General features: G+C 41.6%; 1 protein-coding gene across 3 annotated transcripts in view; it reads right to left on the minus strand.

The window, feature by feature from the left end:
• The window catches only part of ANTXR2 (ANTXR cell adhesion molecule 2), a 122,523-nt gene that overhangs the window by 44,486 nt on the left and 55,142 nt on the right, over positions 1 to 22,895 (minus strand). For 2 of the 3 annotated variants that reach the window (XM_075501374.1, XM_075501373.1), the window contains exons 11-16: positions 19,848 to 19,926; positions 16,055 to 16,150; positions 9,762 to 9,803; positions 8,617 to 8,712; positions 4,384 to 4,551; positions 3,030 to 3,110 (exon numbers count right to left, since the gene is read on the minus strand). In XM_075501374.1, coding sequence (XP_075357489.1) covers positions 3,030 to 3,110; positions 4,384 to 4,551; positions 8,617 to 8,712; positions 9,762 to 9,803; positions 16,055 to 16,150; positions 19,848 to 19,926 — 562 coding nt within the window. The remainder of the gene's footprint in view (positions 1 to 3,029; positions 3,111 to 4,383; positions 4,552 to 8,616; positions 8,713 to 9,761; positions 9,804 to 16,054; positions 16,151 to 19,847; positions 19,927 to 22,895) is intronic. The other variant, XM_075501375.1, reaches the window with a different exon arrangement.

Here is a 22,895-nt window from a genome sequence, read left to right on the forward strand (position 1 = left end):
TATTTGTGGACTTGAAAGACATTTGCCTGCCTAACTGTGCACAGGATCAGAATCTCAGCCGCTATCAAATGGCACAAAGCAACAAGGTCGTATAAAGAATTTGGAAAACCCTGATGATTACCTTTAAGTGCTAAACCACGAATCGGAAAATAAACACAAGGATTTAGAGAAAAGAACAGGACCCTAACGTTCGCATTGCGAACCTGTGCCAAGTTCTGTTCTCACGCAGTAACAGACTCCCTGGAAGAGGTGTTCCAGCACAGAAACAATGGCAGACGCTCCTCCGCAATGATACCGTAATGGCGCAAGCATTCGGCTCTGCTTCCCAGCTGAAGGTAACGCTGTAGACTGAAGGTTGCCACAACCTCAGTTAAAACCCTCGGACAGTTAACTGGTTTATCAAAGTACCCCAAAACTACTGTGGTTCACTCTTCTTTACCCCTTTTATAAAAAAAGGAGAGAAAGTATAAACAGGAGTATGAACGCAGGCTAAGGCATCATTTATAAATTATCTTGTTAGTGCAGAAAACAAAACACGGCTTTGAAAACAAAATCTCCTGCTGCGGACTCCACTATGTTTGATGGGAGCCCTTCAAAAGAGTTCATGGCTTAATGGAGGCTGTTTATGTGGGGACTTCGATCTGTACCTGCTGTCCCCTGTCACTCCCTGGAAACTTGGCGGCAGATGTTGCGGCGTTAAGTTGTCTCTGAAGTGGCTCTCCGTCCTCATCTCCCCACCACAACAGAGTCAAACTATATTAGATCTCTTTATTTGTGCCTGAGGCATGTTTGGGAGCGCAGCTGTGTCCACCCCCACTCTACCTTTAGTGTTTCAGCCCCCAGGCGGCAAATGTGAGACCAAAACTGTTCTGCCACTCTTAACTACATCTGCTGACAATCCTGCAGCCTCGCTGCAGGCTGCCGAGGACCTGTGCCTCCGCTCTAAACAGATGTCGGTGACAACCTGCTAGCTCACACCTGTACAAGCTTCCCTAACCTCACGGATTGCTAGCTGAAAAATTTATGACTCAAAGGACTTCCATCCACAATCAAAGCTTCTTGGCTCAACCGCGTGCAGCCCTCAAACTGGGCCACCCTCGGCATTATCTGGCAACATGGCAGAGGTGGGAGAGGAGAGAGAGGAGGAAGAAAAAGCTCACTCTGCTTTGATACTTCATGCCTAAATTTCAATTACTTGATCAAGGACTTGAATTCAGCAGTGAATTCTTCTACAAGTGGGAACTACTGAGTTCTTAAACAATGAAAGAAAGAAGACAAAACAAAACAACTATGCGGCTGTTTACTATAACAGTGCTTCCAAAGTAAGTCTGTGTATGCGTGTCTTGCCGTACATAGACGTGACTGCTCATCCGTTCACTGAGTTAAACCCTTCGGGGTACAGCATGGGATCTCTACCTAGCAAGTTATGAACAAGTAAAAAGACTTCATTTTTTTCCCCCAAGATATAAAATACCGTGCCAGACAGAAATTGCACTCCTACGGTGTCACAGGTCACACCTTAACGACCATTGGTTTAGATTTTATTCATCAGTACAAATTCTACTCCTTTTTTCAGTGGGGATACTGAAGATTAGTGAGCTACTTCTCTGTTTTTCATAAACCAAGGTGTTGGTCAATGTCTTCCTGTTGAGTGCAGAGAAGGCGGATGCCTGACTTCACAGTGGCTCAGCAAAGCCTTCCCTGGCAGGCAATTTTTACATTAACTACCTGTCTTTAGGGTCAGAAATCCTCGAAACAGAGCCTGACTGACAATTTTTTAGCCTGCTTAGGCACCGTTTCTTCTACATTCCTATTTACATTGAATTTACCTGTTAGTAGATTCGTTACTGTTACTTCTGCTACATGTAACGTGCATCATTCATGCAAACAGTAAATAACTTGCTAACATAACAACTAGAACGATAACATTAGTATTTGACTATGCTCCCTATTTCCAGCATTGCACTTTGTCTTTCTGCTTCTTCCAACACTTGTCCTTGTCTTAATTAAATCTCCCCTTTTCTTCCTTTAGAGCAGTACCAAACTTCATCCCAGGAAAACAATCTCAATACCGACTACCTCTCATTCTCTCAAAGGTGACTCCCTCCCTTTAACCCCTCTAATTCTTTTATGTCATCTTTATGGTGTATGTTGCAAAAAATGGTGTTCCCACACACTACTGCTTTGTGGCATGAGAGAATCTGATCTGTCACGCCCACCTGGGGCCAGTTTGTTGAGAAAAAGTTGCTGTCTCATTTAGAGGAAATCATTTGCTCCTACGTCTCTTCCGATGTGCCACACACAGGAAGCTGAATAGTCCCAGTAGGTTTGAAATACCTTGATGATAAATCGGTTCCCGAGATAAATGCTAAGACTTAAAGTAGTACTTTTTTAAGGAATAAAAATCATAAATATACAATCTAGCTTCACTATAAAAGGTTCAAATAATAAGTCTACTTCCCAGTCATAGCAGTCTTTGTAGTGGAGGCCACTTTTTTGTGGGTCGTGAGTGTACCAGAAGAAAGGACTGTCTGAGAAACAAGTTTCCTCACCTTTTTTTCCTGTCAAAGTTGCCTTTGACATGGAAGTGCAAAACTACGTGAAGCAACTTGCATGAAAGTTATTAGTGGCCACTTAAATTTGATGTGGTTTTAATATTCTGATTGCCAGACTCTACTCTTACAAGTAGCTGGTTGTAAGAAAGGTTTGGGTATTTGTTACAGAGAGTTTACACTGAATGAAGTGCGTGCTGTATTTTTGTTTTCCAGCTGAACACACACAAATTACAGAATCCTTCACTCTACTTTCAGGAGATCCGTGCTTCTGCAACATTTCTGGGCTGGTGTGATGTGTCTTTCAATGCACTTTGTTTCCCCAACGTGTTATTTTTGCTGTTATGCCATTCTTTTGGCTGCAGTGCTTTCTTTAGTTAAGGTGACGGAATTACCAGTGTTCATCAGCTGCTAAAGCCTGGCTGTAAAATGCCCCTCTTTTGCTGACTGCAGCAGATACGCGCGCCACACACAAACCTCATCTCCTTGCTGTGGTCGCATCAAAGAGACCCTGTCATACTGTCTTCGTAACAGCGCCCACAGTGCGTCGAGTCGACCCTGTGGCAACAGAACAACAGGACTTTCAGTATAATAAAATCAGTCAACGGAGAGCACACCACACATGCTAAGTTACTGTCCAAGGAGATCCACGGAGAAATTTACTGGCAGAACTGAGCACCAGTTCCTTAGAGCTGGATAAGCAAAGTATAAACTTAAGCTGTGTCACCCACACCACACAGCTGTGGTGCTGCTCCTCCCCATCCGTGAATGTGAGGTACTGCACTCTCACCTCCGCTGGGCGCGGAGTGGCTGTGACCTAACCCACGTTTACTGCTGAGCAATCTACAAGTAATGTGTTTATTTGCCAATATTTGGGGCCGAATTGCCACGCGTCCATCTGGGATTTCTCCCACATAAATGTATTTGTTTTTACAGTGTGTATACAGCAAGTTCATCGTTCTCGGGAAGCCTCGGACCTGCCAGGCACATGGCATACAGCTGATTCGTGCTGCGCGTAAGTCCCGCATGTAGGGAATGCAGCGGGTTCACTGCGAGTGCTCAGGCGGGCTGTGCAGAACATGCGTAGCAGCTCTGATGCTTGTCAGAAGCATCCCGCTCCGCAGGGATGGGTTGCAGAGTTTGCCTCTGAGTGTGGACAACACATCTTCAGGACTTTCTGGTGGTCAGAAAGAACTTACAAGGAGTTGTAAAAACAGAATAGATGTATCCGTACTCCCAGCTAAACCTGTGTATTCTCTGCTTTACACATTTAAAGCAAGGTTATGGACCCGTCTTCAGTTTTTAAGAAGAGCTTGTTATGGGTTTGCAAGTGACTCATGGCATCTACAGAGGACAATGTCTCTTTATTTTATGCCATTTATTATGTTTTACTTGTTTGCCAGACTTTTTGCATTATATTCCTTTATGTAATTTTTTGTTTTTCTTGGTTGGTAGTGAGTATGTATGTATGTTTAAAACTTAGTATAGCAGCTACAAACTGTGTAGTTTTAGGCTTAATTATATATACATTGAGAGAGACCAAATGCCAATAAAGCCCCCATAAATTTTAGTACTCTTACTGTACGGTATGTCCCTTTTTTGGGGAAGGATAACAGAATGTGGCAGTAATGATGAAGTACTGCATTTAGGGCTAAAAACTGCTCCTGCTATTCATCCTGGGTAGGCGTTCACTTTCAGAATAGTAGTACATTACACTCGAATGGGAATACTTGAAAAATAATCTATAGTTCAGCATGCATAAGACTGGTAAGGCAGACAAAATCTAGCCTTTAGTACAAAATTATATTGTCCTGAAGACTAAAAAGATTACCTTAATTGGCGTATACCACTTCTCCTGAATGGCTGGTGAGGTAGGCTTTGGTTTAGGTGGTTTAGGAAGAAAAGGTTCTTCTGGTTCTTCTGGGAGTTTCACCACAGCATTTTTTGCTTTTTCTAATCTAGCCCCTTCTTCAGTGGATCCTTTATCACCCCAGCGAACCTAAGTAAAGCCAGAGTTCACATGTAAATGCACTGTATGTGAAGGACAAGGAAACTGTTGCAAATAACAGAAGTAGCTGAAAAAGTTTAAATTTGGAAGAAGTTCTGAATAAACAAGAGGGAAGGTACTGAGGAAAATGTTACCTCTTCATTTTTGATGACAAGCATTCTTAGTTAAATATATTTGTAAATATGAGTCTCTCAGCAGTGATAAGTCAAGAGAAATACTGAAAGAAAATTCTGCCATGCATCACACAGGCTGTATAGGAGACAGGAAATCTGGGAAATCTTCGCTAATTAATGACGTAAAAATATCATTTCCAGTTCCGATTTATCCTAAAATACCAGACCTTAATCTGGCACTGATGAAAGCCTAGATTTTTGTCACCCCAGATATCCTAACGCAGCATGTTTGTTGAGAACCCCAATTTAGATAGAAGGCGATACTTGAGCAAGTTTTAGCAGAAGCTCCTGGAAACTGCTCAGGTTTTCAAGTAGTTCTCCAAGAAGATACATATTGGAGAAAACGCAGATGAAGCAGTGTAACCTGCATAATAAGTAAATGTGAAACATGTAGCAATGTATATTTTACCCCTTGCCAGAAGCATATAAAATATATACAAAAGGTTCAAAGAGAAAGGAAACCTGGATTATTGCTGTTGGTGAGACAAGCGTGTATTTCCACTTCCATAAAAGGTTGTACTTACGGTGCTGTAAAGAGGAAATACAGGAAAAAACCTTCCCTCTAAGAGAGATGGTTTGTCTTGCTACAGTAATCTTATTTCATCTTGTAATTGGAAACACCGTGCAGCAATTTGAGCAAGGACATTTGCTGTATTGTACAAGGAAACAAACCTAGACAAGACTGTTACTTTATCATCCAAAAAGAGCATCTAAAAGCTACGGCTGGAGTTTAAAAGTTCTTAGTAAAACCGGCCTGGAATATTTTCAGTGCAAGACTTTCTAAGTCATGCCATCTGCTACAGTCTAGCCTGTAAGGAGGACCTGATACACCTAAACGCAGGAAATTAAATTCTGACGTTACATCTTGGGTAAATGGGACACACTGATGAGTCATGAAACTGTTACTGGAAAACAGCTAACCGTTACTGCAGGACTCCACCAACATACTTGTTTTTTTCAGGGACCTCCTGACTGGAGATGCCAGGCATGAAAAGAGAAGAATCCAAGTAAAAAAAATCAGAGAAGACTGACCTTCCACCCTGAGGGTAAGAATTAAGAGCATCACTGCACACTGCTTGGTAGGTGTATGTCAGTTCTGTCTTGCTACCTGCCAATTCAAACACTTGAAAAGTAGGCAGAAAAACAGTGGGATGCAACAACTCTCCCACTGCAAAGGGGCAGAAAATTGTTTTGCTCACCAGGAAAAAGACATGCCCCTGGTCTTCCTTCTGCTACCTGGAGGGAGGGAGAAGCCTGCTCCAGGTCTTGCTAGGGACACTCTATAATGTGCCGGGATAACTATGCCATAGGATGGGAGGAGGAAGCAGCCCGACTTCTTCATCCTCATCAGCGCCATACAGAAAACGTGCTGATACAGAAAGTGAGGAAAGTACATAGGCCAGCCAGAGTCTAGCCCCCTTCAGATAAATGAAATACCTTGGAGGAAAATCGTGTCACTTTATCACCACCACCAAGTGTTTTTTACCATTGTAATCTCAATGCAGATAACGAGAGCAGCGAAGTACGACAGAGCTTAATTTGGTCTGTAATACTATAACTCACCTTGGTAAAATACAGACCATCATTTCCTAGGAGGGGGATTGTTTTGAACCTTTCTGTTATTGTGAACTTTACTGTTTGGCTTGCTTAGTGATTTCTTTTTCTCGCTGGGGAATCCTCTCTCTGCAATATTAGAATGGGCTTTCATGTCCAAGTAGGCCCTGCTGAGTCATTAAAATGCATCTGTATCTTTCACTGTGATCAATGGTACTTTTACGGTGTTTTTTATGAGGTTGTTAAAATGTATTTCAAACACTGTTAAAACCATTTAGAGATAGATGGTGGATTCCTTACTGATAAAATGACCTTCTCCTTTAGATTAAAGCGACTTCACCCAGAAGAAACCAGAATTTGCGGAGTCTGACAACACAACTTTGACATAAAAACTTACTGCCTCTAGTGGGTGGGGTCTAGAAATGACATCATAAAACTTTAAAGCAACGCCAAAAGACAGATCTAGGAGGAGTGAACAACCCTGGCTAAATTATTCTGGAGTGTTGCAGAGGGGTGAAGCTAGTGGGGAAGGCCGGAGTGAATGTGTAACTGCCCGAAAGGGAATATAGTAAGTGAAGAGAAGTAGGATAGGGGTGGTAAGCAGAAGTTTACTGGTTCAGTCTCTCCTTTTCTCTACACAAGGAAGCTGCCAGCAGAATCAAGCTGCTGGAAGAATGGCAGAAGAATAGAGCAGAGAAAAGCAATAAAAAACAGACAACTGCCTTACCACATGAACTGAAAACAGGGAAGAAATGTGATGACTAGTCCAGCAAATTTTTCGTTGGCCACAGCACAGAAACTGCATTTAACTGTCAGGTAAGGAATAACCTCCCTTTGACCCGCTCACCTTCATCATCTTGTTAGACTGGTTTTGTTTTCTCTCTCGTTTCCACACTTGCTCTGCCCTCATTCACCAAACGAGCAACGTGCTCTCTCAAGCCAGTGAAAGCTATGAGGTCTGATACCGCTCCGTCCGAACAGCTGGGAATGGGCTGTTAAGCCAGCGTTTCCCTCAGCCCCACTCTTACAGATACTACAGGATAGAGGCAAAGCTCCATATTCAAATGCTGAGGCATTTACGATGCGGCACCCAACCCTGAAATTTGTTAGTATTCTCAGGTCCCAGAGAAGGACAGAGACACAGCTCCACAGAATGAGGTGCCTTTCAAGAGCCCACGATAGTGTTGTCAGCGATTTCAGTTGGTTTACATCTTTAGCCCTTAGTCCTGCAGAAAATTCCTAGCACAGATGAAAAAGTTTTCTAACCTAATCATTACTTTCTGCTCTCTTCTTTGAAGAGGAAATACTGGGTTTTTTGCCATGTGATGAACATGCATTTCTTTATGGTACTGTTGTTACTTGTGTTCATGAGGTATCTATCGGTTTTCTGTTTCATCGTGCAAGATCCCATTTACAAATTGTAATGATTTAAACCCTGGAACCCCTCCTGGAACTCCTCCTGGAGGCTCATCATGGCTCCTGTTAGAAATCCAAGCTTGTAATCCTTTATGTTGGAAAGCGTTTTCTAGTTTGCCTCTGAAAAGCACTGCACAAAATGTGTTTTTTTCTAAAATCTGAAGCTCTTCTAAATTAGCAATTCTGAACTGCTGAAGGAAACACATATAAGCAACACAGCTTTAAACTTGCCTGTTCTTCTGCTGCATTTAAAAACAACTCGAGCAAAGCTGATTCTTAGGCCAATACCTTTAAAGTTTAATCAAGATACATCAATATGGCCTAGGTGGGTATTTCAGACGGAGACAATTTCCTAGATTGAAGTTAAAAACTGCAGAAAACTGTTTTGCAACTTCCATAAAGGCTGACATGACTATAAAATCTGACATAAGGACGTGCCCATAAGGATGCACATTTTTCATTCTGTTTTAATTAACATGATGCTATCATGTCTCTTCAAAGACAGACACCGTTGTTGTTGTGAGTTCCTTTGGGATCAAGCCTCTCCCTAGCATCACCATTGTCAGCGCATTTGGCTGGCCCACAGTTGGAGGACTTATGTTTCACTGTAATTTCTTCCAAAACATTCAGAAAAGGCTCTCACTCTCCCTTTCTCATTAGCTTGATGGAAAGAGCACGTCTTCAGGCAGCTATTTAAAGTTCCAGTCAAATGGAACTACTGAAAGCTGTTCTTTCATAGACAAGGTCAAAATTGTTCAATACAGTAAAAAATTTTACAAGGGTTACGTCACTGGGAAGGAAGCACACATTAAGCCCTTGTATTTTCAGTACACTTTAAAAGTCTTTATTTCCACCATTTGCAGCCTCAGAGAGCTTGTGTTTTAGTGAACTGGCGTCTCCTTATCGTACATACCTCCATCCTTTTAATGCCTCCAACTCCTCGTCCACCATAGTAGGAAGCATCCACTGTGGGCCATTTCTTGGTAGGCAAGGGCTCTTGTTCTTCTTCCTGTCAATAAATTCAAATAACATTTACTTTAAAAAGATACTTCCTGCCCCGGCCCCAAGTGTCTTTTTAGTATATTTCACTAGAGTTCACAGAGAGTAAGTTTTCCCACCTTAGGTGTGAAAGATCAGATATTTAGGTTCCCCAAGCGTTTACCAAATTCCAAACAAAATCTGGTCACGTTTGGAAATATTTTTAATGTTTTGCATGGGAAAAGCATTGGTGGTGACCATTAGGAAGGTCCAAATGGGGAATCTAACTGTGTATGCTACTGACAATCATTCATTTGCCTTGTCCTTTTCCTTTCCACTAATAAAAATAAGCAAAAGACACACAAAGAAAAGGATTTCCAGTGGCTGCTTCTACAGAAGATATAATGCCTTCAAGGAGCCAGATCATCAGCCCTACTCATTTGGATTCAGCAGACGGTGTTCAGCAGATCTGCAGATAAAGGTTACACAGCCAATCACAGTTTCCTAAGCCAACCTTTGTCAAACTCGCTCTTGGCTGCCTCAGCTCAATGAAGTGTGCCTTATCGTGGACTTAACTGTCAGAGTACACTTGAGTACGCTCAAGCAATTGGCTAAATTAAGACGGAGGGGCAAAAATACTGAAGACACCAGAAGATCCTGTAGCACATTACTGCCCATAAGAGGGAGAGAAACTCCCTTATAAGGGTTCTTCAGTGTCTGGAATGCCGAAGCTGTGGGAAAATGCCGTTTAAATCATACAGGAATCTTTAGACTGTTATACAAGAGCTATGCAGTCTTTCTGCTTGCGCTGCAGAATGGGAAAAATAATGTTCAACTATCTTGGGATAAAGCCCCTAAATACTTCTGTGGATCTGAGCTTAATTCATGCCACACTGAGATGACTGAGACAGAACAGAGATCCGGACTTTGGCCATTCCACTCTCAGCTTAAGGCTTCCCACGGGGCAGTTCTTTCTTCTTCAGCAGCTAGGACAAAGAGCCGGATTTGCAGAACACAGGAAAGCACAGAGGAGTGGTGTCATGTCACCAGTGTTATGAGCGGAGCACCATCGCACCGTACCTCTTTTGGAGCTGGCGGAGGTGGAGGGGGATCTTTGATGACCTGAAAGAGCCAAACATATAAAAGCGTAAGGAATTGCACTGGCAGCATCGAAAAGCCAACAGAAAATTTTAAGAGTGAACTGTTTCCATCTGAGTCCCCCACATCTGCTTGCAAACTGGCAACCGCTGCTGCCAAGTCCCTTGGGTATTGATTATCAAGGCCTTCTGGAAATTAACACCATCCGTCTAATAGCAAATAACATCAATCGACTGGCAGACACTCTTTGGGCAGACGTGTCTGCCACTTTGCTTCCTGACCGGATAAGACTCAGTCATTCTAAGTAATAGCCTGTGATGAAACCCTATGGAGTTAATTAGCAAGCCTGGGAGGAAAAGCATCCCAAGGTCTACGTGAGGTCTTGCATAATGTTGGGCCAAGATGCCTGCTTCCCTGTGCCATGCTGCTGGATAATTTCTGGCCCAATGACAAGTGTGAAATGCCTTCTGGTAGCTCAGGCTTCACCTCTAGACATCCAGATCGTTTCCAGAGATCTCGCATTTCAGATCTAATAATTTAAGTATGTAGCTCCTTGACTGTTCAGTGTGGAGTGCCTGCAGGTGGGAGTTAGATTCACAAGGCTTCTTAAACTGTTTCTGGGTAAGGCCCGCTCTTAGGATAATTCACTTACACTTACATTTAGACCTCTACCTACAGTCTTTTCCTGTTCCCTTTCTCACATATGTATTGTAGATCTCAGGGAGTTCCCCAGTACTGACAGGAATCCGCTGAACAGTACGGGGAGGGGAAGAGGAAGGTAGCGACCCTCCTAAATGATTAAGATGAAAACTGAATGCACAGCCATTCTTCCACAAGAAAAGCAGGTTTGTAAGCTAAAAAGAAGTACTTCAGTGATATCAAGTCATTTTTTGTGCTTGAATATTGCATAGAAATGACTAAAAAATACCCCGTGAATATGAAGGAGTCTGGTTTTGCTATGCCTTAGCATTATACAAACATAACCAAAACTGTCCATGATGACAAACACCGAAATCTCCTAATACAGGATCAAGTACCTTAATCGAAATATGTCTTATTTTATTCACTCCACACTATTAATTATAGTACTTTCATTTACAATACCGCGATCCATAAATAATGCCACTGCACAGATATAGAGCATCATGCATAAAAGAAACTTTTTTTTTTGACCAATAATCAAGAGTTTTCCTTCTTGATTTACATTTCAAGTCGCAGTGCTACCGAGATAGTTACTAGTTACTGTCTAAACAAGTTACGGAGTTTTAGCACTGGATACAGGAATTCTATCAAATAAGAGAAATAAGTTATTGGAAACATTTGTTTCCCTTGGAAACATTTTTCCACAGCGTTTCAGGTTTAAGATACTGAATTGTTCATCAAGCAAGCTCAGGGTACTTTGAGTGGATTGGAAAGCCAACTATGGATTTTCACCAGACATCCCTTGGCTGCTATGATGTTGCAAAAACATGCCAGAAATTACTTTTCTTTAAATATTTCTGAATACTTTTTCTTCCCACCCATCAGGAATTTTCAGAATACTTAACAGAAATCAATTATTTAATTAGTGAAACATTCCTGCGAGCCAGATTGGAATTACTGCCCTAACTTTACAAGAAACAACAACACAGAGGGATCATGGGACAGATTCTGAGAGATACTTGGATGCTGAGCAAGATTTTCCAAAGCACGAAGATATTTAATTCTCACTGGAAGCAATTAAAAGACTGGAAACCGTAAAACAGTACTTTCAATATATTAAGGGTCACCTTATCTTATTTAATTCCCATTCTTATTTCCCTTTTGCCTGTCTCTAACGATTATCTCAAAAAATTGTATTTCGCTGCCAAGACTGCAAGCTGTACAGGGGGAAAGGCCTCGTTAGGTTGCAGATTTATATAAATACATATTAAACGGTATTATCACTCCACTTTCTATAGTTCGACAACTCTTAAGTCTTGCAGTCTCTCCCAAGCAAAGATGACTTTGCATCTTTGTGATGCAAACTTCTTTGTGATGCATGCTAAAGTTCGCTTGGGCTCCACGCCTTTTGATACTTACAGAATCAAAATGTCGACCCCAGTGAATCAAGAAAAACTCTACTTGTTGGACCTCACTGGGCTTCAAAAGTCACGAGTCAGTGAGTGTTTTTGTTTGACTCCCTGAGCAAAGGATCTAATCCTATGCCAGCTGCTAAACTCCCTGAAGTTATGGGGTAAACTTGATTTGAAGCTAACTAATACATTAATTAGCTGCTATTTCTAATAGCTTCAGAAAATGAAACTTGTTTTAAATGTGACAGTGGTGTGAGAAAATAATCTGCTTTGAGTAGCAGATACTCACCCCTGCTGACAGAAGTGGAATGTAAATGCCTGCATCCTTATGTTTCCACAGGCTCCTCACACACTCGCTTTCTCTCTCACACGTACACACACACAAAGATGATTTTCAGTCTTGTGTGATATTTCAAGTGAAATCAGTAGAAAGCCATTTTTAAAAAACAGAAATCCGAGGAACCCATGCAGCTTTGGCAGAAAGCAATGCAAATGTAGCACGAAACTGCACATGCTAAAGATCGTAATATTGCAAACTGATTTTTCCTGAACTTGATTCAGATTGTTTAAATACGGAAGACTCTGAATAATGCTGCTGTTTTCTTAACCCCACGTAGAGATGGATTACTTCCTGATTTTGTTTTGTTTTGTTTTATTATCATCATCACCAGGCAAGGCTGCATCTCATTTATTTAGCTGCAAAGAATGAAGACCTGAGTTTGGAGGAGAGCCGATTTCTTAAAAAAAAAAAAAAAAAAAGGAAAGAAAGAAAAAAAGTTAGTTGCTTCAGGCAACAGTCCCTTTGATCTGCTCATTAACACGTTTCAAATGTTCGCGTGATGTGGGCATTAGGAAATGTCAGCACCAGAGCCTGAAGCCAGCTTGATGCGATCATATGTTCCGATATTGAGGGAAGAGTGAAAGAACTGTCAACAGTGAACTGCCTTTAAAAAAAAGGCAGGGGGTGGGGGGTGGGGAGAGGAAAAGAAAAAGGAGTCCCCCTACCCCACCCCAACCGGCAAGTGTACATGGACTTCATAGCGAGGAACGCTGTCAGGACTGAGTCCTAGCACGGATGAAGTGGAGTGCCCGAACCACCTGAAGCTCACCACCCTGCCTGCAGGCAGTAGGGATTATGCGCTCGGGTGGCTCCGGACGCCCATTCTGTTCTGTCCACAACACCTTTTGCCTCTCTTCCGTTTGATTCTGAAGCATGGGATGCTTACAGGGTTTGAGGGCTGCTGCTTTCTTCCTTGCTCCTGTTCTTCGTCCCATGAAACCAGACGCCCTACTCTGCCAGGGAAGTGGACTCAGAGGAAGGGAAGACGAGGTCCTGCCTGGTCCTCATATGCTGCTTCTCTCGTCAAGGACACTGACACCAAAGCGCAAAACTACACAGCCAGAAGTGGCAACAACATGTAATGTGAGAACCTCAGGTGCAGGGGAGAGGGAAAAGAATGGAGGCACGGTACAATGATCTGAGGAAACGGACATCAAAACAAAAAGAAAGGAGGAGTCAGTATTTGGTAATAGGTTCAGTGCAACAGTATGTGGTTTTGGAACTCAGTCTTGTTGTAGCAGTGAGTCCTAAAATTACCTGTTCTTTTTAAAGAAACAACTAATATCCATGAGAGGTGGGAGGAAACAAGAGGGCGCTAACATTTAAAGTGCCATGGTTTTGTTGCTCCCATAGAAGTCAGGCTGCTTCTTAGTAATAACTCACCGATCTATGGCTCAAGACTTCCCCAGAAATAGCCAGTTACTCCTGTACCAAACATTATATCCAGAAAAGACGGTCAGGGTAAGTTACTATCCCTTAAAGTAAACATCCGGGAGGAACAGACTTAAGCACAAGGTGAATCAGAACCAAGGGACATTTTCTCACAGCTCAGTGCAGCTCTTTGTGGAAATGTAGCTCCACACAGGAGATTAGCCCAGACAGAACCCTGCCTTAACGCCACGGTGCATCTTCGGCAGCCAAGGTAACATCTTTGCTCTGCAATTGGTTCTAAAGGGCATCTATTTTAGTTAATCGGGTCCTAGCTTAGCTATTCCTCCACAGCTCTGCATGATGTGTTGATGTACACCTGTACTGTAAACTGAACTCCTTTCAGTTGTAACAGGCATAGGCTGGTGCAGCTATTTTAATGTATTATACTGGCATAGCTACCAAAAGGGCTGGAAATTAATACTACAGAACTATACATTTGACTTTTTTTTAATGTAGGACTTTGACATTAAAAAATCCAGAAAGCACCTTAGTGATTGTCATTACAGAGTCATCACTGGAAAGAGAATTCCTGCTCTCAAGGGACTGAGATACTGCACTCACTCTTTACTGTAATGAAAGGAAAATGCATAGTATATGAAGTTTTACTATACCACAGGAACTGACCACTGACGAGAACTGACCTCTGAAGACTGACCAATGTGAAGAGTATTTTGATTTTTTTCACTAGGTTGTACATGTGTAAACCTGATGCTGAAAAAAGAAACCATCCACTTGGAAAACAATTAAAACTGCGTGCGCAACTGAATATCACGTGATCGATTGCACTTGCAGCTGTAAAAGACTGATTCTGGGCTAACATAGAGATGCATGGATTATGTTCTGACAGTCATATTCAGCTAGTGACAAAAACTAGAGTTTTAGCGAAGTAACTCATTCTGAGAGCTCTGACAAACTAAAGGAACAGTAAGTTTCCTGATATCAGTCAACTCAAAAGGAAGTGTTTGTCATGAAAAAAAAAAAAAAAACTTGAGAAGTCAGGAAAAGGACAAAAGAAAAGCAGCTGCTTTCAGAAAAGCAGCCCTTGAGAGAGGATATGATGATCCCTCTTAACAACTATGAACGAGTAGTGAAATAACTCTCTCCAAAATATGTCTGTAATTAGCTGACAGGAGACACTGAAAAAAAAGTTTCTTGGCTTCACTTAAGGATTTAAATTGTCTTTTACCTGCGTATTTTAAAAATAACTAGACTCTGAAACACAAAATGTTTGCTCTTCTACCAGCATAAGTCTGCTGCAGTATTATTTCCTTCATGTCCTCCATCTCCCCCTCACCCTGGCCCAGATGACAGATCCACGTGAAATGCCTAACTGTAGCCACTTTCTACAGACAGAAAGTGTAGAAACTAAGAAGTGTGAGGATGGTCTGTGAATTAAGGTTAGCCAATTATTTTAAAATAAGAAATAGAAAGCTTTCTTCTTACTGATTTCAAATTTTTCTTTTCCACAGGAAGGCTCATGATATAAAATAAAGTTGAAGTAACATGACAAACAGACAAGCTCCCTAGATTTCTGGTGGGACTGTACTGTGGAGAATGAAACAGAAGAGAGTCTTTTCATTAGAGAAGAGCTCGTAGTTCTTGCCTCAGAAACCCCAGACCATGCGGATGCAGACAGGGGCTGAGGACTTCTTGCCCTAGGATAGCCTGAGGCCTGACGGACTACACCAAAGCTTTTGATTACGGTGGCCTCAGCATGGTCAGGCGAGAAGGCCAGTTCCTCTGCTGGCCCGGGTTCCACAAGCCCAAGACAAGACAAGGAATACAGTAACAGCCTGGAAGCTATCTCCACTTCCCAAGTCCTCAGCGCTGTCGTTGAACTGGATTAATAATAAACTTCACCAATTTAAAAACCCCAACACACAAGGAGATGGAAGGAGAGTTAGTGAAACAGCATTGCTGACTGCTGCTAGAAGGATAAAGAGTGCACTCAGATGAGAAGAGATGCCATGTGTGCAAGGGATTATTAAGACAATAAGGGATTTGCAACTTGCAAGCCCATAATGGACTACAAATACCAATTTTAGTGATAGTACTTTTAAAATGGTCCTTGATTTCAGGGTAACATCTGCATACCAATATGGCCAACAACTTTCAAATAATAGAGTAAAGGCCTTTATCAAAGATTTCACAGAAATATAATGCAAGTGCTCACTCAGTAGAAAGCCAATGAGCAGCACACCAGCATGCTGATGCTGGTTCACGTGTGTGCAGGTCTCAGAAAGCCAGAAGCACTGCTAAGAGTGCAGTCCACAGTGATGAAGCTGGTCTCTTCTTCCATTTTTTGCGTATCACTAATGAAAGAAAACTCCCTCATGTGTAGCTCTCCTGTTACTTAACCTATTTCCTATGGTATCTGTGTTTCCCAACATGGTATGAGTTATAATCGTGAGTCGCACATCCAGTGACTTTTTCTAATAGTCTTTACTCACCACTTTGCAGCAGAGGGGCCAGAACCACCACAGCAGACCGAGTGCCACTAACAGTAACAGCACAAGAACAGCAATAAGCGCTGCTACTCCACTAGACTGCGAAGAAAGCAGAAAGACCATGTCAGCGGATGTTGCAAATAACTGCTACCTGGTTTTCCCACTCACCCCAAAGCAGCTCCCTACTGACTGATACAAATCCCAAACAAATTGTTCCCACTCATCAGATCCTATTCTTGCCAACGGAGAAATTCCTCACAAAGGATCAAGAAAGGGGCCTTAGCCAAATTCATATTTGGCACAAGTTCAGGGACATCCTCTGCTGTAAGTCTCCTCAGTTCCACAAGTTCTGTAGAAGGTAAGCTAGGATGCTTCAACAGGAGCTGCATATCACAATGAATGATGCATCACCACGAAAAAGAGGGAGGAGGTGGTAAGATGCTATTCATGCTTCTCATGCCCTACATGAGAACTTCTGGGGCCTGCAAGTCTCAGGTAGTCTAAGGGACTAAACACAGCGTGCTGAACACAGCAGTACCGATGGACATATTCAATTGAAAATGACAAAACTTTGAAAACTACTTTTTTCTGCCTACTTGTAAACCTAAGTTCAAATTAAGTCATTCACTCATGGGTAGCAGGCCCAACTTGTCCCAGTGCAAGCCAGAATTATTTCTGCTGACATCACTGGATTCATTTGGATGTAAAACTGATATCCTTGAGACAAGAATGAGGCCCAACTTAAAGAAAAGGAAGGGTACGCTGACTGCTAAGAAATGAGCTGTTAGACACAAACAGGGAAAGTCTCCTAAGTCTGTGTATGAGAGGTGCCCTTCTCCTCCCGTGAGGACACAGGTCTGTATAGACTGGCGGGTGGGTGGAATTTTAAGGAATCTCTACTAACAATACATATATAAAGCTTTTATGCTTATCACCCCCACATCTGGGGCATTCACACTGTACAGACTATAGCACACTGTAGTACTGCTATTTGAACCTGAAGCCACCATCCTAAGAAATTCTGAATGAGCGTTACTGCTTCCAGCAATACTGCTTTTGATGAAGAAATGAAGCAGCCCATCTCCCACCACCTCAAACCCACATCCTGTAGGTGCTTTTATTCTTACACTTGGTGTTCTGTGCTGCTGTGCTGGTTTAGAACAACACTGAGAAAAATGCAACAGTGACATTATGAAAATAGAAGTTATTCAGACTTCAGCTGGGGAAAAAGGAAAGGAGGGACACCCAGGGAATCGCTAAGGCTGGAGTACAGCGTGAGTAATTCTGTCCAAGTGAGAAAAGTTGTACTGGAGACACACCATTGCAAATGGAAGGTGAAACAGAGCTTTATTCCAAGTACACGGAGGTGCAGCGAGGCATACGCATTTACGAGAAGCAGGTAAGATGCATGCCTCGGTGCCTAGATGCAACATATTTTGTGTTTGTTTTCACTGCAGCAATGTGTGTTTGCTAGGGGAGGCTGTAACTTGTAACTCTTGTATGCCAGCTAGCCATCAGCTGCTCAGCTATCAGAATTAGTGGAACAATTCTAGCAGTGACCCATTTCTTGCAGTTGCCCATCTGCTACTATGGAAACAGCAGTTCTCCTTGTATGGAGCTGTCTCTGCTGCAACACGTATGAAAGGCAAAAAAAAAAAAGGATTATCAGAAGTACGACAGTTTTTACTGTCAATGCACATCTGTACTCATTCTGTTTCTTGTTAGGGAAAACTTTTGACCACAGAGAAGCATTGTTAGAGTACAGCAGAGCGAAGACAGCCGTACCCAGCAATTTGGTATGATCTGCTTTGCATCAATGCTTTGTTTTTACCTATCTGTTCAATCTTACCAATTTTTAAGGGGGCATGGGGACAGACTTAACATGTGCTGCTTTCTCTGAAAGGACTAAGATAAAGAGAAAAGCAGTCTACTGTTAGTCTCCAGCATCCTTCTGTGATTATACTGTCCTTACATTATCATGCTGAGGGGCTGCTTCAGCATGCTTTGGTGGAAGATTAAAATGCTTCCGAATGATAGAGAGGCCCTTAAACAGAGAAACATGGCTTAGGTAGTGTGTGTTTCTTCAGCTCTCAATTCATTCAGGCTTTCTTCCTGAAACTGAAGGGCTGAACTGAAGTGACTCTGATTTCTAGTTACCCAAGTATTTAGGTTTTAAATGAATAGAAGAAAAATGTAATTTTTTCTCTTTTAGGTTAATTACCTACGAGCGATAAAAATACTGTTGGAAAAATACATGCTGATGAGCAGAAGGTACTGTTCTGTATGCTTCTATGCCTGACAGGAAAGCTGCACTAAAGTCACACTTTAAATGAGACAAATTTAAAGAAACACGGTATCCATGCGCAGCACATTTTCAAAACCTGCATCTCTACATTGTGGTCTTGCGTCTAACTGCAAAAATGTCAACTGTCCTGCCTATGTAATACAGAAGACAGAAGAAATTAATGGAGAGCAGGAATGTGAGATTAGAAATTTTATATATTAAGTCAGAAAAGTCACTGATTGCCTAAATATGTGGTTTATCCTAGAAGCCGTTTTTAACTCTTTTCTGTGATGAAAGGCTATGATGAAAACATAGCAGGATGTTCACAGTACCTTAACCCTAGGCTTAACTTAGGTACTCCAGCCTGTGCTTTGACAAAGACTGCCTCCCCTAATTAACAGTTGAGAGCCTACGCTCCTTAATCAGGCACCAAAGTTAGGTATCTAAAGTTATGTAGCGTTAGTATCCTCCTGTAGGATTATGACCACCTTCTCTACCCAGGCTGAAGTCCTAAGGTTCTGCCTGCTCAGCTTCAGCCTGCTCCTACTCTGTGGAACTGTGCTGGAATGGGACCCCAGGTGACTGTGTCACACCTGGCTCTTACGACATGATTATATTTATAGCGAGCAAGTCTCTGATGGCACAGAAGCTTCCCAATATTTTGAAAGCCACAGCTGCACACTGTGCTAAAGTAATTTGTTGTAATATATTTAGCAAAATACAATTCACGAGCTACAGAAAAATGTAAGCCCCGCAGAGACAAGGAACACACAGACGCTGCTTGGATCTCAGGGCAGAGGTGGCTGAGGTAGCCTGGGAGGGAAGAATTCCAGGGCTCCCCCTCTACATACAGTTCTGCATATGGTCTAAACCAGCAGCCCCTGAAGCAGCTAGCAAAACAGAAGCAGCAGCAATGAAAGGAGAAAGCCCTGTAATACAGCCTGTGTCAGAAAGCAAAGGTAAATCTCTAAGCCTGCCATGTAAGAGATGGCTTTCGTGTGTTATTAGGAAGTCTCAGATGATACATACAGCAATACTTCACTTCTGTGGTATCCTGCAAAAAAAATCTTCCTAAAATAAAGCTGTTTGCCACAGTAATGGGAAGAATTAAGGGAATTGTTTTATATAACTGCAGAAAAAAATCTTGTCTGTAACCCACACACACACACACACACACTTCATCAGGAAATTCAGAACAACTGAAAGCTCTTTGTTGCTTGTACTGGTGTTATAAAACAGGTTCTAAGCATGTCTCAAAATACAGAGGAAGCGTCTTAGGACATATATGTGTAAGTATGCACCTACATATTAAGAAATCATGTATCATTAAGTTATGTATATTCTGTCTGTGTCTGCACAGGTGTATGCGTTAGGTGGATTTGTGCATTCTAAACATCTAACGGGACTTGCCATGCGGTGAGGTTCTCTGCACTGAGAGGTCATGCAATGGTAAAACCAAAAGAGGAACTGGATTTCAGGATTCACATGGAATGATATTAGCCATTTACTTACACACTCTGAAGCGGTGATTGTTAATGAGCTGGACATGAAAGACTGCCCTTCATTCAAACTCACCAAAACTTCCAGCGTTCTGGAAAGAAAGAGAAAAAAAAAATCAGCAGCCAGAAAACAGTCAATAAAAGCGCATACATGCTAGGGAGGCACTTGTACGTACAGACTCCGTTCAACAGAGAAAGTGTTCCAAGAGAGGAAAATGGGAGTCGGGGCCTCTGAGCTGCACTAGACGTCAGAAGTGACTTCACAGAAATCACAAAGCTAACGTGATTACTTTCTGTTATCGTTTCTAGATGACTCCGATGACTTTTAAGTGATCGAGATACTTCGCTTCTACAGGGTTGGACCTCATGGCTTTCAGAAACCAATTTTTGGTCCTCCCAGACTGAGCTTTCTTTTCCTCAATTTATGCTGCTTAAAATGAACAATAGAGTCTTCCGTGGGTACTGTGTTGATTACGATTTGGAAATAATTTTAGTCTTCTCGATAGAGAGCTATCTGAGTAGAGAATATCCCTTTTCTATTCCATGTAGCATAAAATACTCCATACTTCTATTCCATGTAGCATAAAGTTTTACATAAAATAAATGGAAGTTCAGTTGTAAAAATAACATTGTTTTGTCTGTTCCATAAACATCTCTTTAGTCATACGCAGACATTATGGATAAAAATGTCGGATAATTATAAATGGTCAAGACTTTCTATAAATAGTACATAAACACTGCATGCAAATAGTATGTGGTTTACATTTTACAAATTAACCCTAGAAGAAAACAACACATGGTGAATGTTAAACATAAGAAGACTCTTCAGCTTCTCTGGCTTGGATTCCCAAGATTCAGACAGTTTATATTATGCATAGATGTAATTAAATAAAAATATAGATATCCATGAACTAAAATGATTAATCATTTATACCGTTCTTACATGTCATGAATTTTTATTCTGGCACAAATGCTTCAGTCAATATGGAGTTCAAAGCTATTTTAACTAATTTGGCTAATTTCTTTTTCAGTTTTAGTAAAAATGAAATAAGTTGCTTCCGCTAAACTCATTTTTAAATGATCTGTGTTATGAATAATTGATCTAACAGAAAGAATAACTCTAATTTACTTCTAATGATTACTGGAATAAGTGAATCAGAACAGATAAAAATAAAAAATTCATTCAATTCCCTTCCAACGCACTAAATAAAGCAAACTATACCAAAACTTTTGTTAGTGATGAATTTTTTAAATGTGACGCTTTTTATTATTTTTTTTATTTTCAATGTTTTGCTTTGCCACTTTAATGAGAAATGCTGTGGGAAATTTCAGCACGACAATTCTGCTCGAGTTTGACTGGCAAAACAGTCCTATTGACTGCAGTGCGAGGGGATTTCATGCCGTGCCTTTTTTTCACCAGAGAAGGACGTAAGCACACACTGTGCTGTTGAAACACAGCCCAGCTCTTGACAGGTGTCCCTGAAGAAATTTGTGTGTTTAAACTCTTAAACCTGTTGGAGATTTGCGCATCACGGATACATCACACAAAGCGTTCTTCTGTCCAAGTCACTAACCTACAGCCCAGTTTTACACTAACGTGACTCTTTCCGGTGTCCCGGGGTTGTCCTACATCCTTTTGCACCCCGGTCGTACCACTGCATGAACTTTGACTGTACAGCTGTAACTGAATCATAGAATCATAGAATATCTCGGTTGGAAGGGAATCACTGAATTCTGCCCATAAATACTGAAGAATCCACAGCACACAGAAGTATTTTTGGATGGCAACTTGTCAGTTAAGCACAAATTCAAAGAGGAAAGATTATTCTCTTGCATGTTTCATTTTCCCCCTTTAGCCTTGTCGTTTTAAAGTATGACTTAGAGAAACACGCCACAGGCTCCGCACCAAGTTTTGAACTTGGTTACGCCCAAGAAAGGGTGTTCATTGTGGTCACGTTTCCTGAACACAAAAGCTACCGAGCCTTTCTACTTTTTCTGAACTTTCCTAAGTAACAGTGGGTGCCTTCCCACTGACTGATGCCATAATTGGGATTACATTGCTTGGTTCAAAGCCTGCTAGCATTGTAAAAACCCTTCCAACTGCTCTAAATCCAAATGTAGTACAAGCAGCAATTTTGATTTTTAAATTAACGTACCGTGTTCTTTAAGAACCTAGATCCTTCTATACCTCCTGCATTGACTTTATTTCTGATCGTATTTTAACTGTGTCTAAATACATTGCAGGTTTTCCTCAGCTCTTTTATCTTTGGTTGGAACCATTTCTGTAGTCTCTTGTTGAGCAAGACTCCCACTGAGATCAAAAATAACTGCCTATGCATTAGTGAAGAACTGCTGGATTTGGCCAGTCACATCTGACTACAGTTGCTGCCAGCTACTAGGGTCGAATTTCCAAAACACTTTCAGATGCTTGCTTTTTCCCCATTTCATTTTTTTTTAAAAAAGTGAATGTGAATCCTCAGTTTCCTATGGGTTTTTTCTGCTATCCAGTCAATTCCCTTTGCTGCCTGGCAATATCATCCTTCCTCCTGACCCGTGTGTGTTCTTGTCAGTCAGGAATATCTTCTAATATCATTTCACAAAGTTGTTTATCCTCTGGCAGTTTGTTGATTTGTGCGACATGCTACCACCAGTCCCAAACCTACGTGGTTGAAAAGGAAGATGCATCGGTGGCTGACTACCGTTGCTGGCACTAGCTGAAATGTCATCTACTCAGGCTCACATGTTTTTCAGCTGAGCAACTAGGAAACAAAACACATTTGAAACTTCAGAAGACTTCAGAAACTTTCAGAAGTAAAGTTCTGAAGGCATGTTCTTGAGGCATGTTCTCACTATGCTAGCAGTACCTCTAACTGCGACTCATGTTTACTTTCATTCTCCTGTATAAGAAAGCCTACAGAAAAAAACTGCTAAGTCCACTAAAATGATAATATAAATTATTTCATAGAGATCTTCATAAAAGTGGGCTTCCACATATCCCTTCGATCTTTAGGAAACAAATTACTTCTTTTGCAGCAATGCTTCCTACACTCACAACCTCCAG

The sequence above is a fragment of the Mycteria americana genome, chromosome 4, assembly GCF_035582795.1.
Source record: "Mycteria americana isolate JAX WOST 10 ecotype Jacksonville Zoo and Gardens chromosome 4, USCA_MyAme_1.0, whole genome shotgun sequence".
Classification (NCBI taxonomy): domain Eukaryota; kingdom Metazoa; phylum Chordata; class Aves; order Ciconiiformes; family Ciconiidae; genus Mycteria; species Mycteria americana.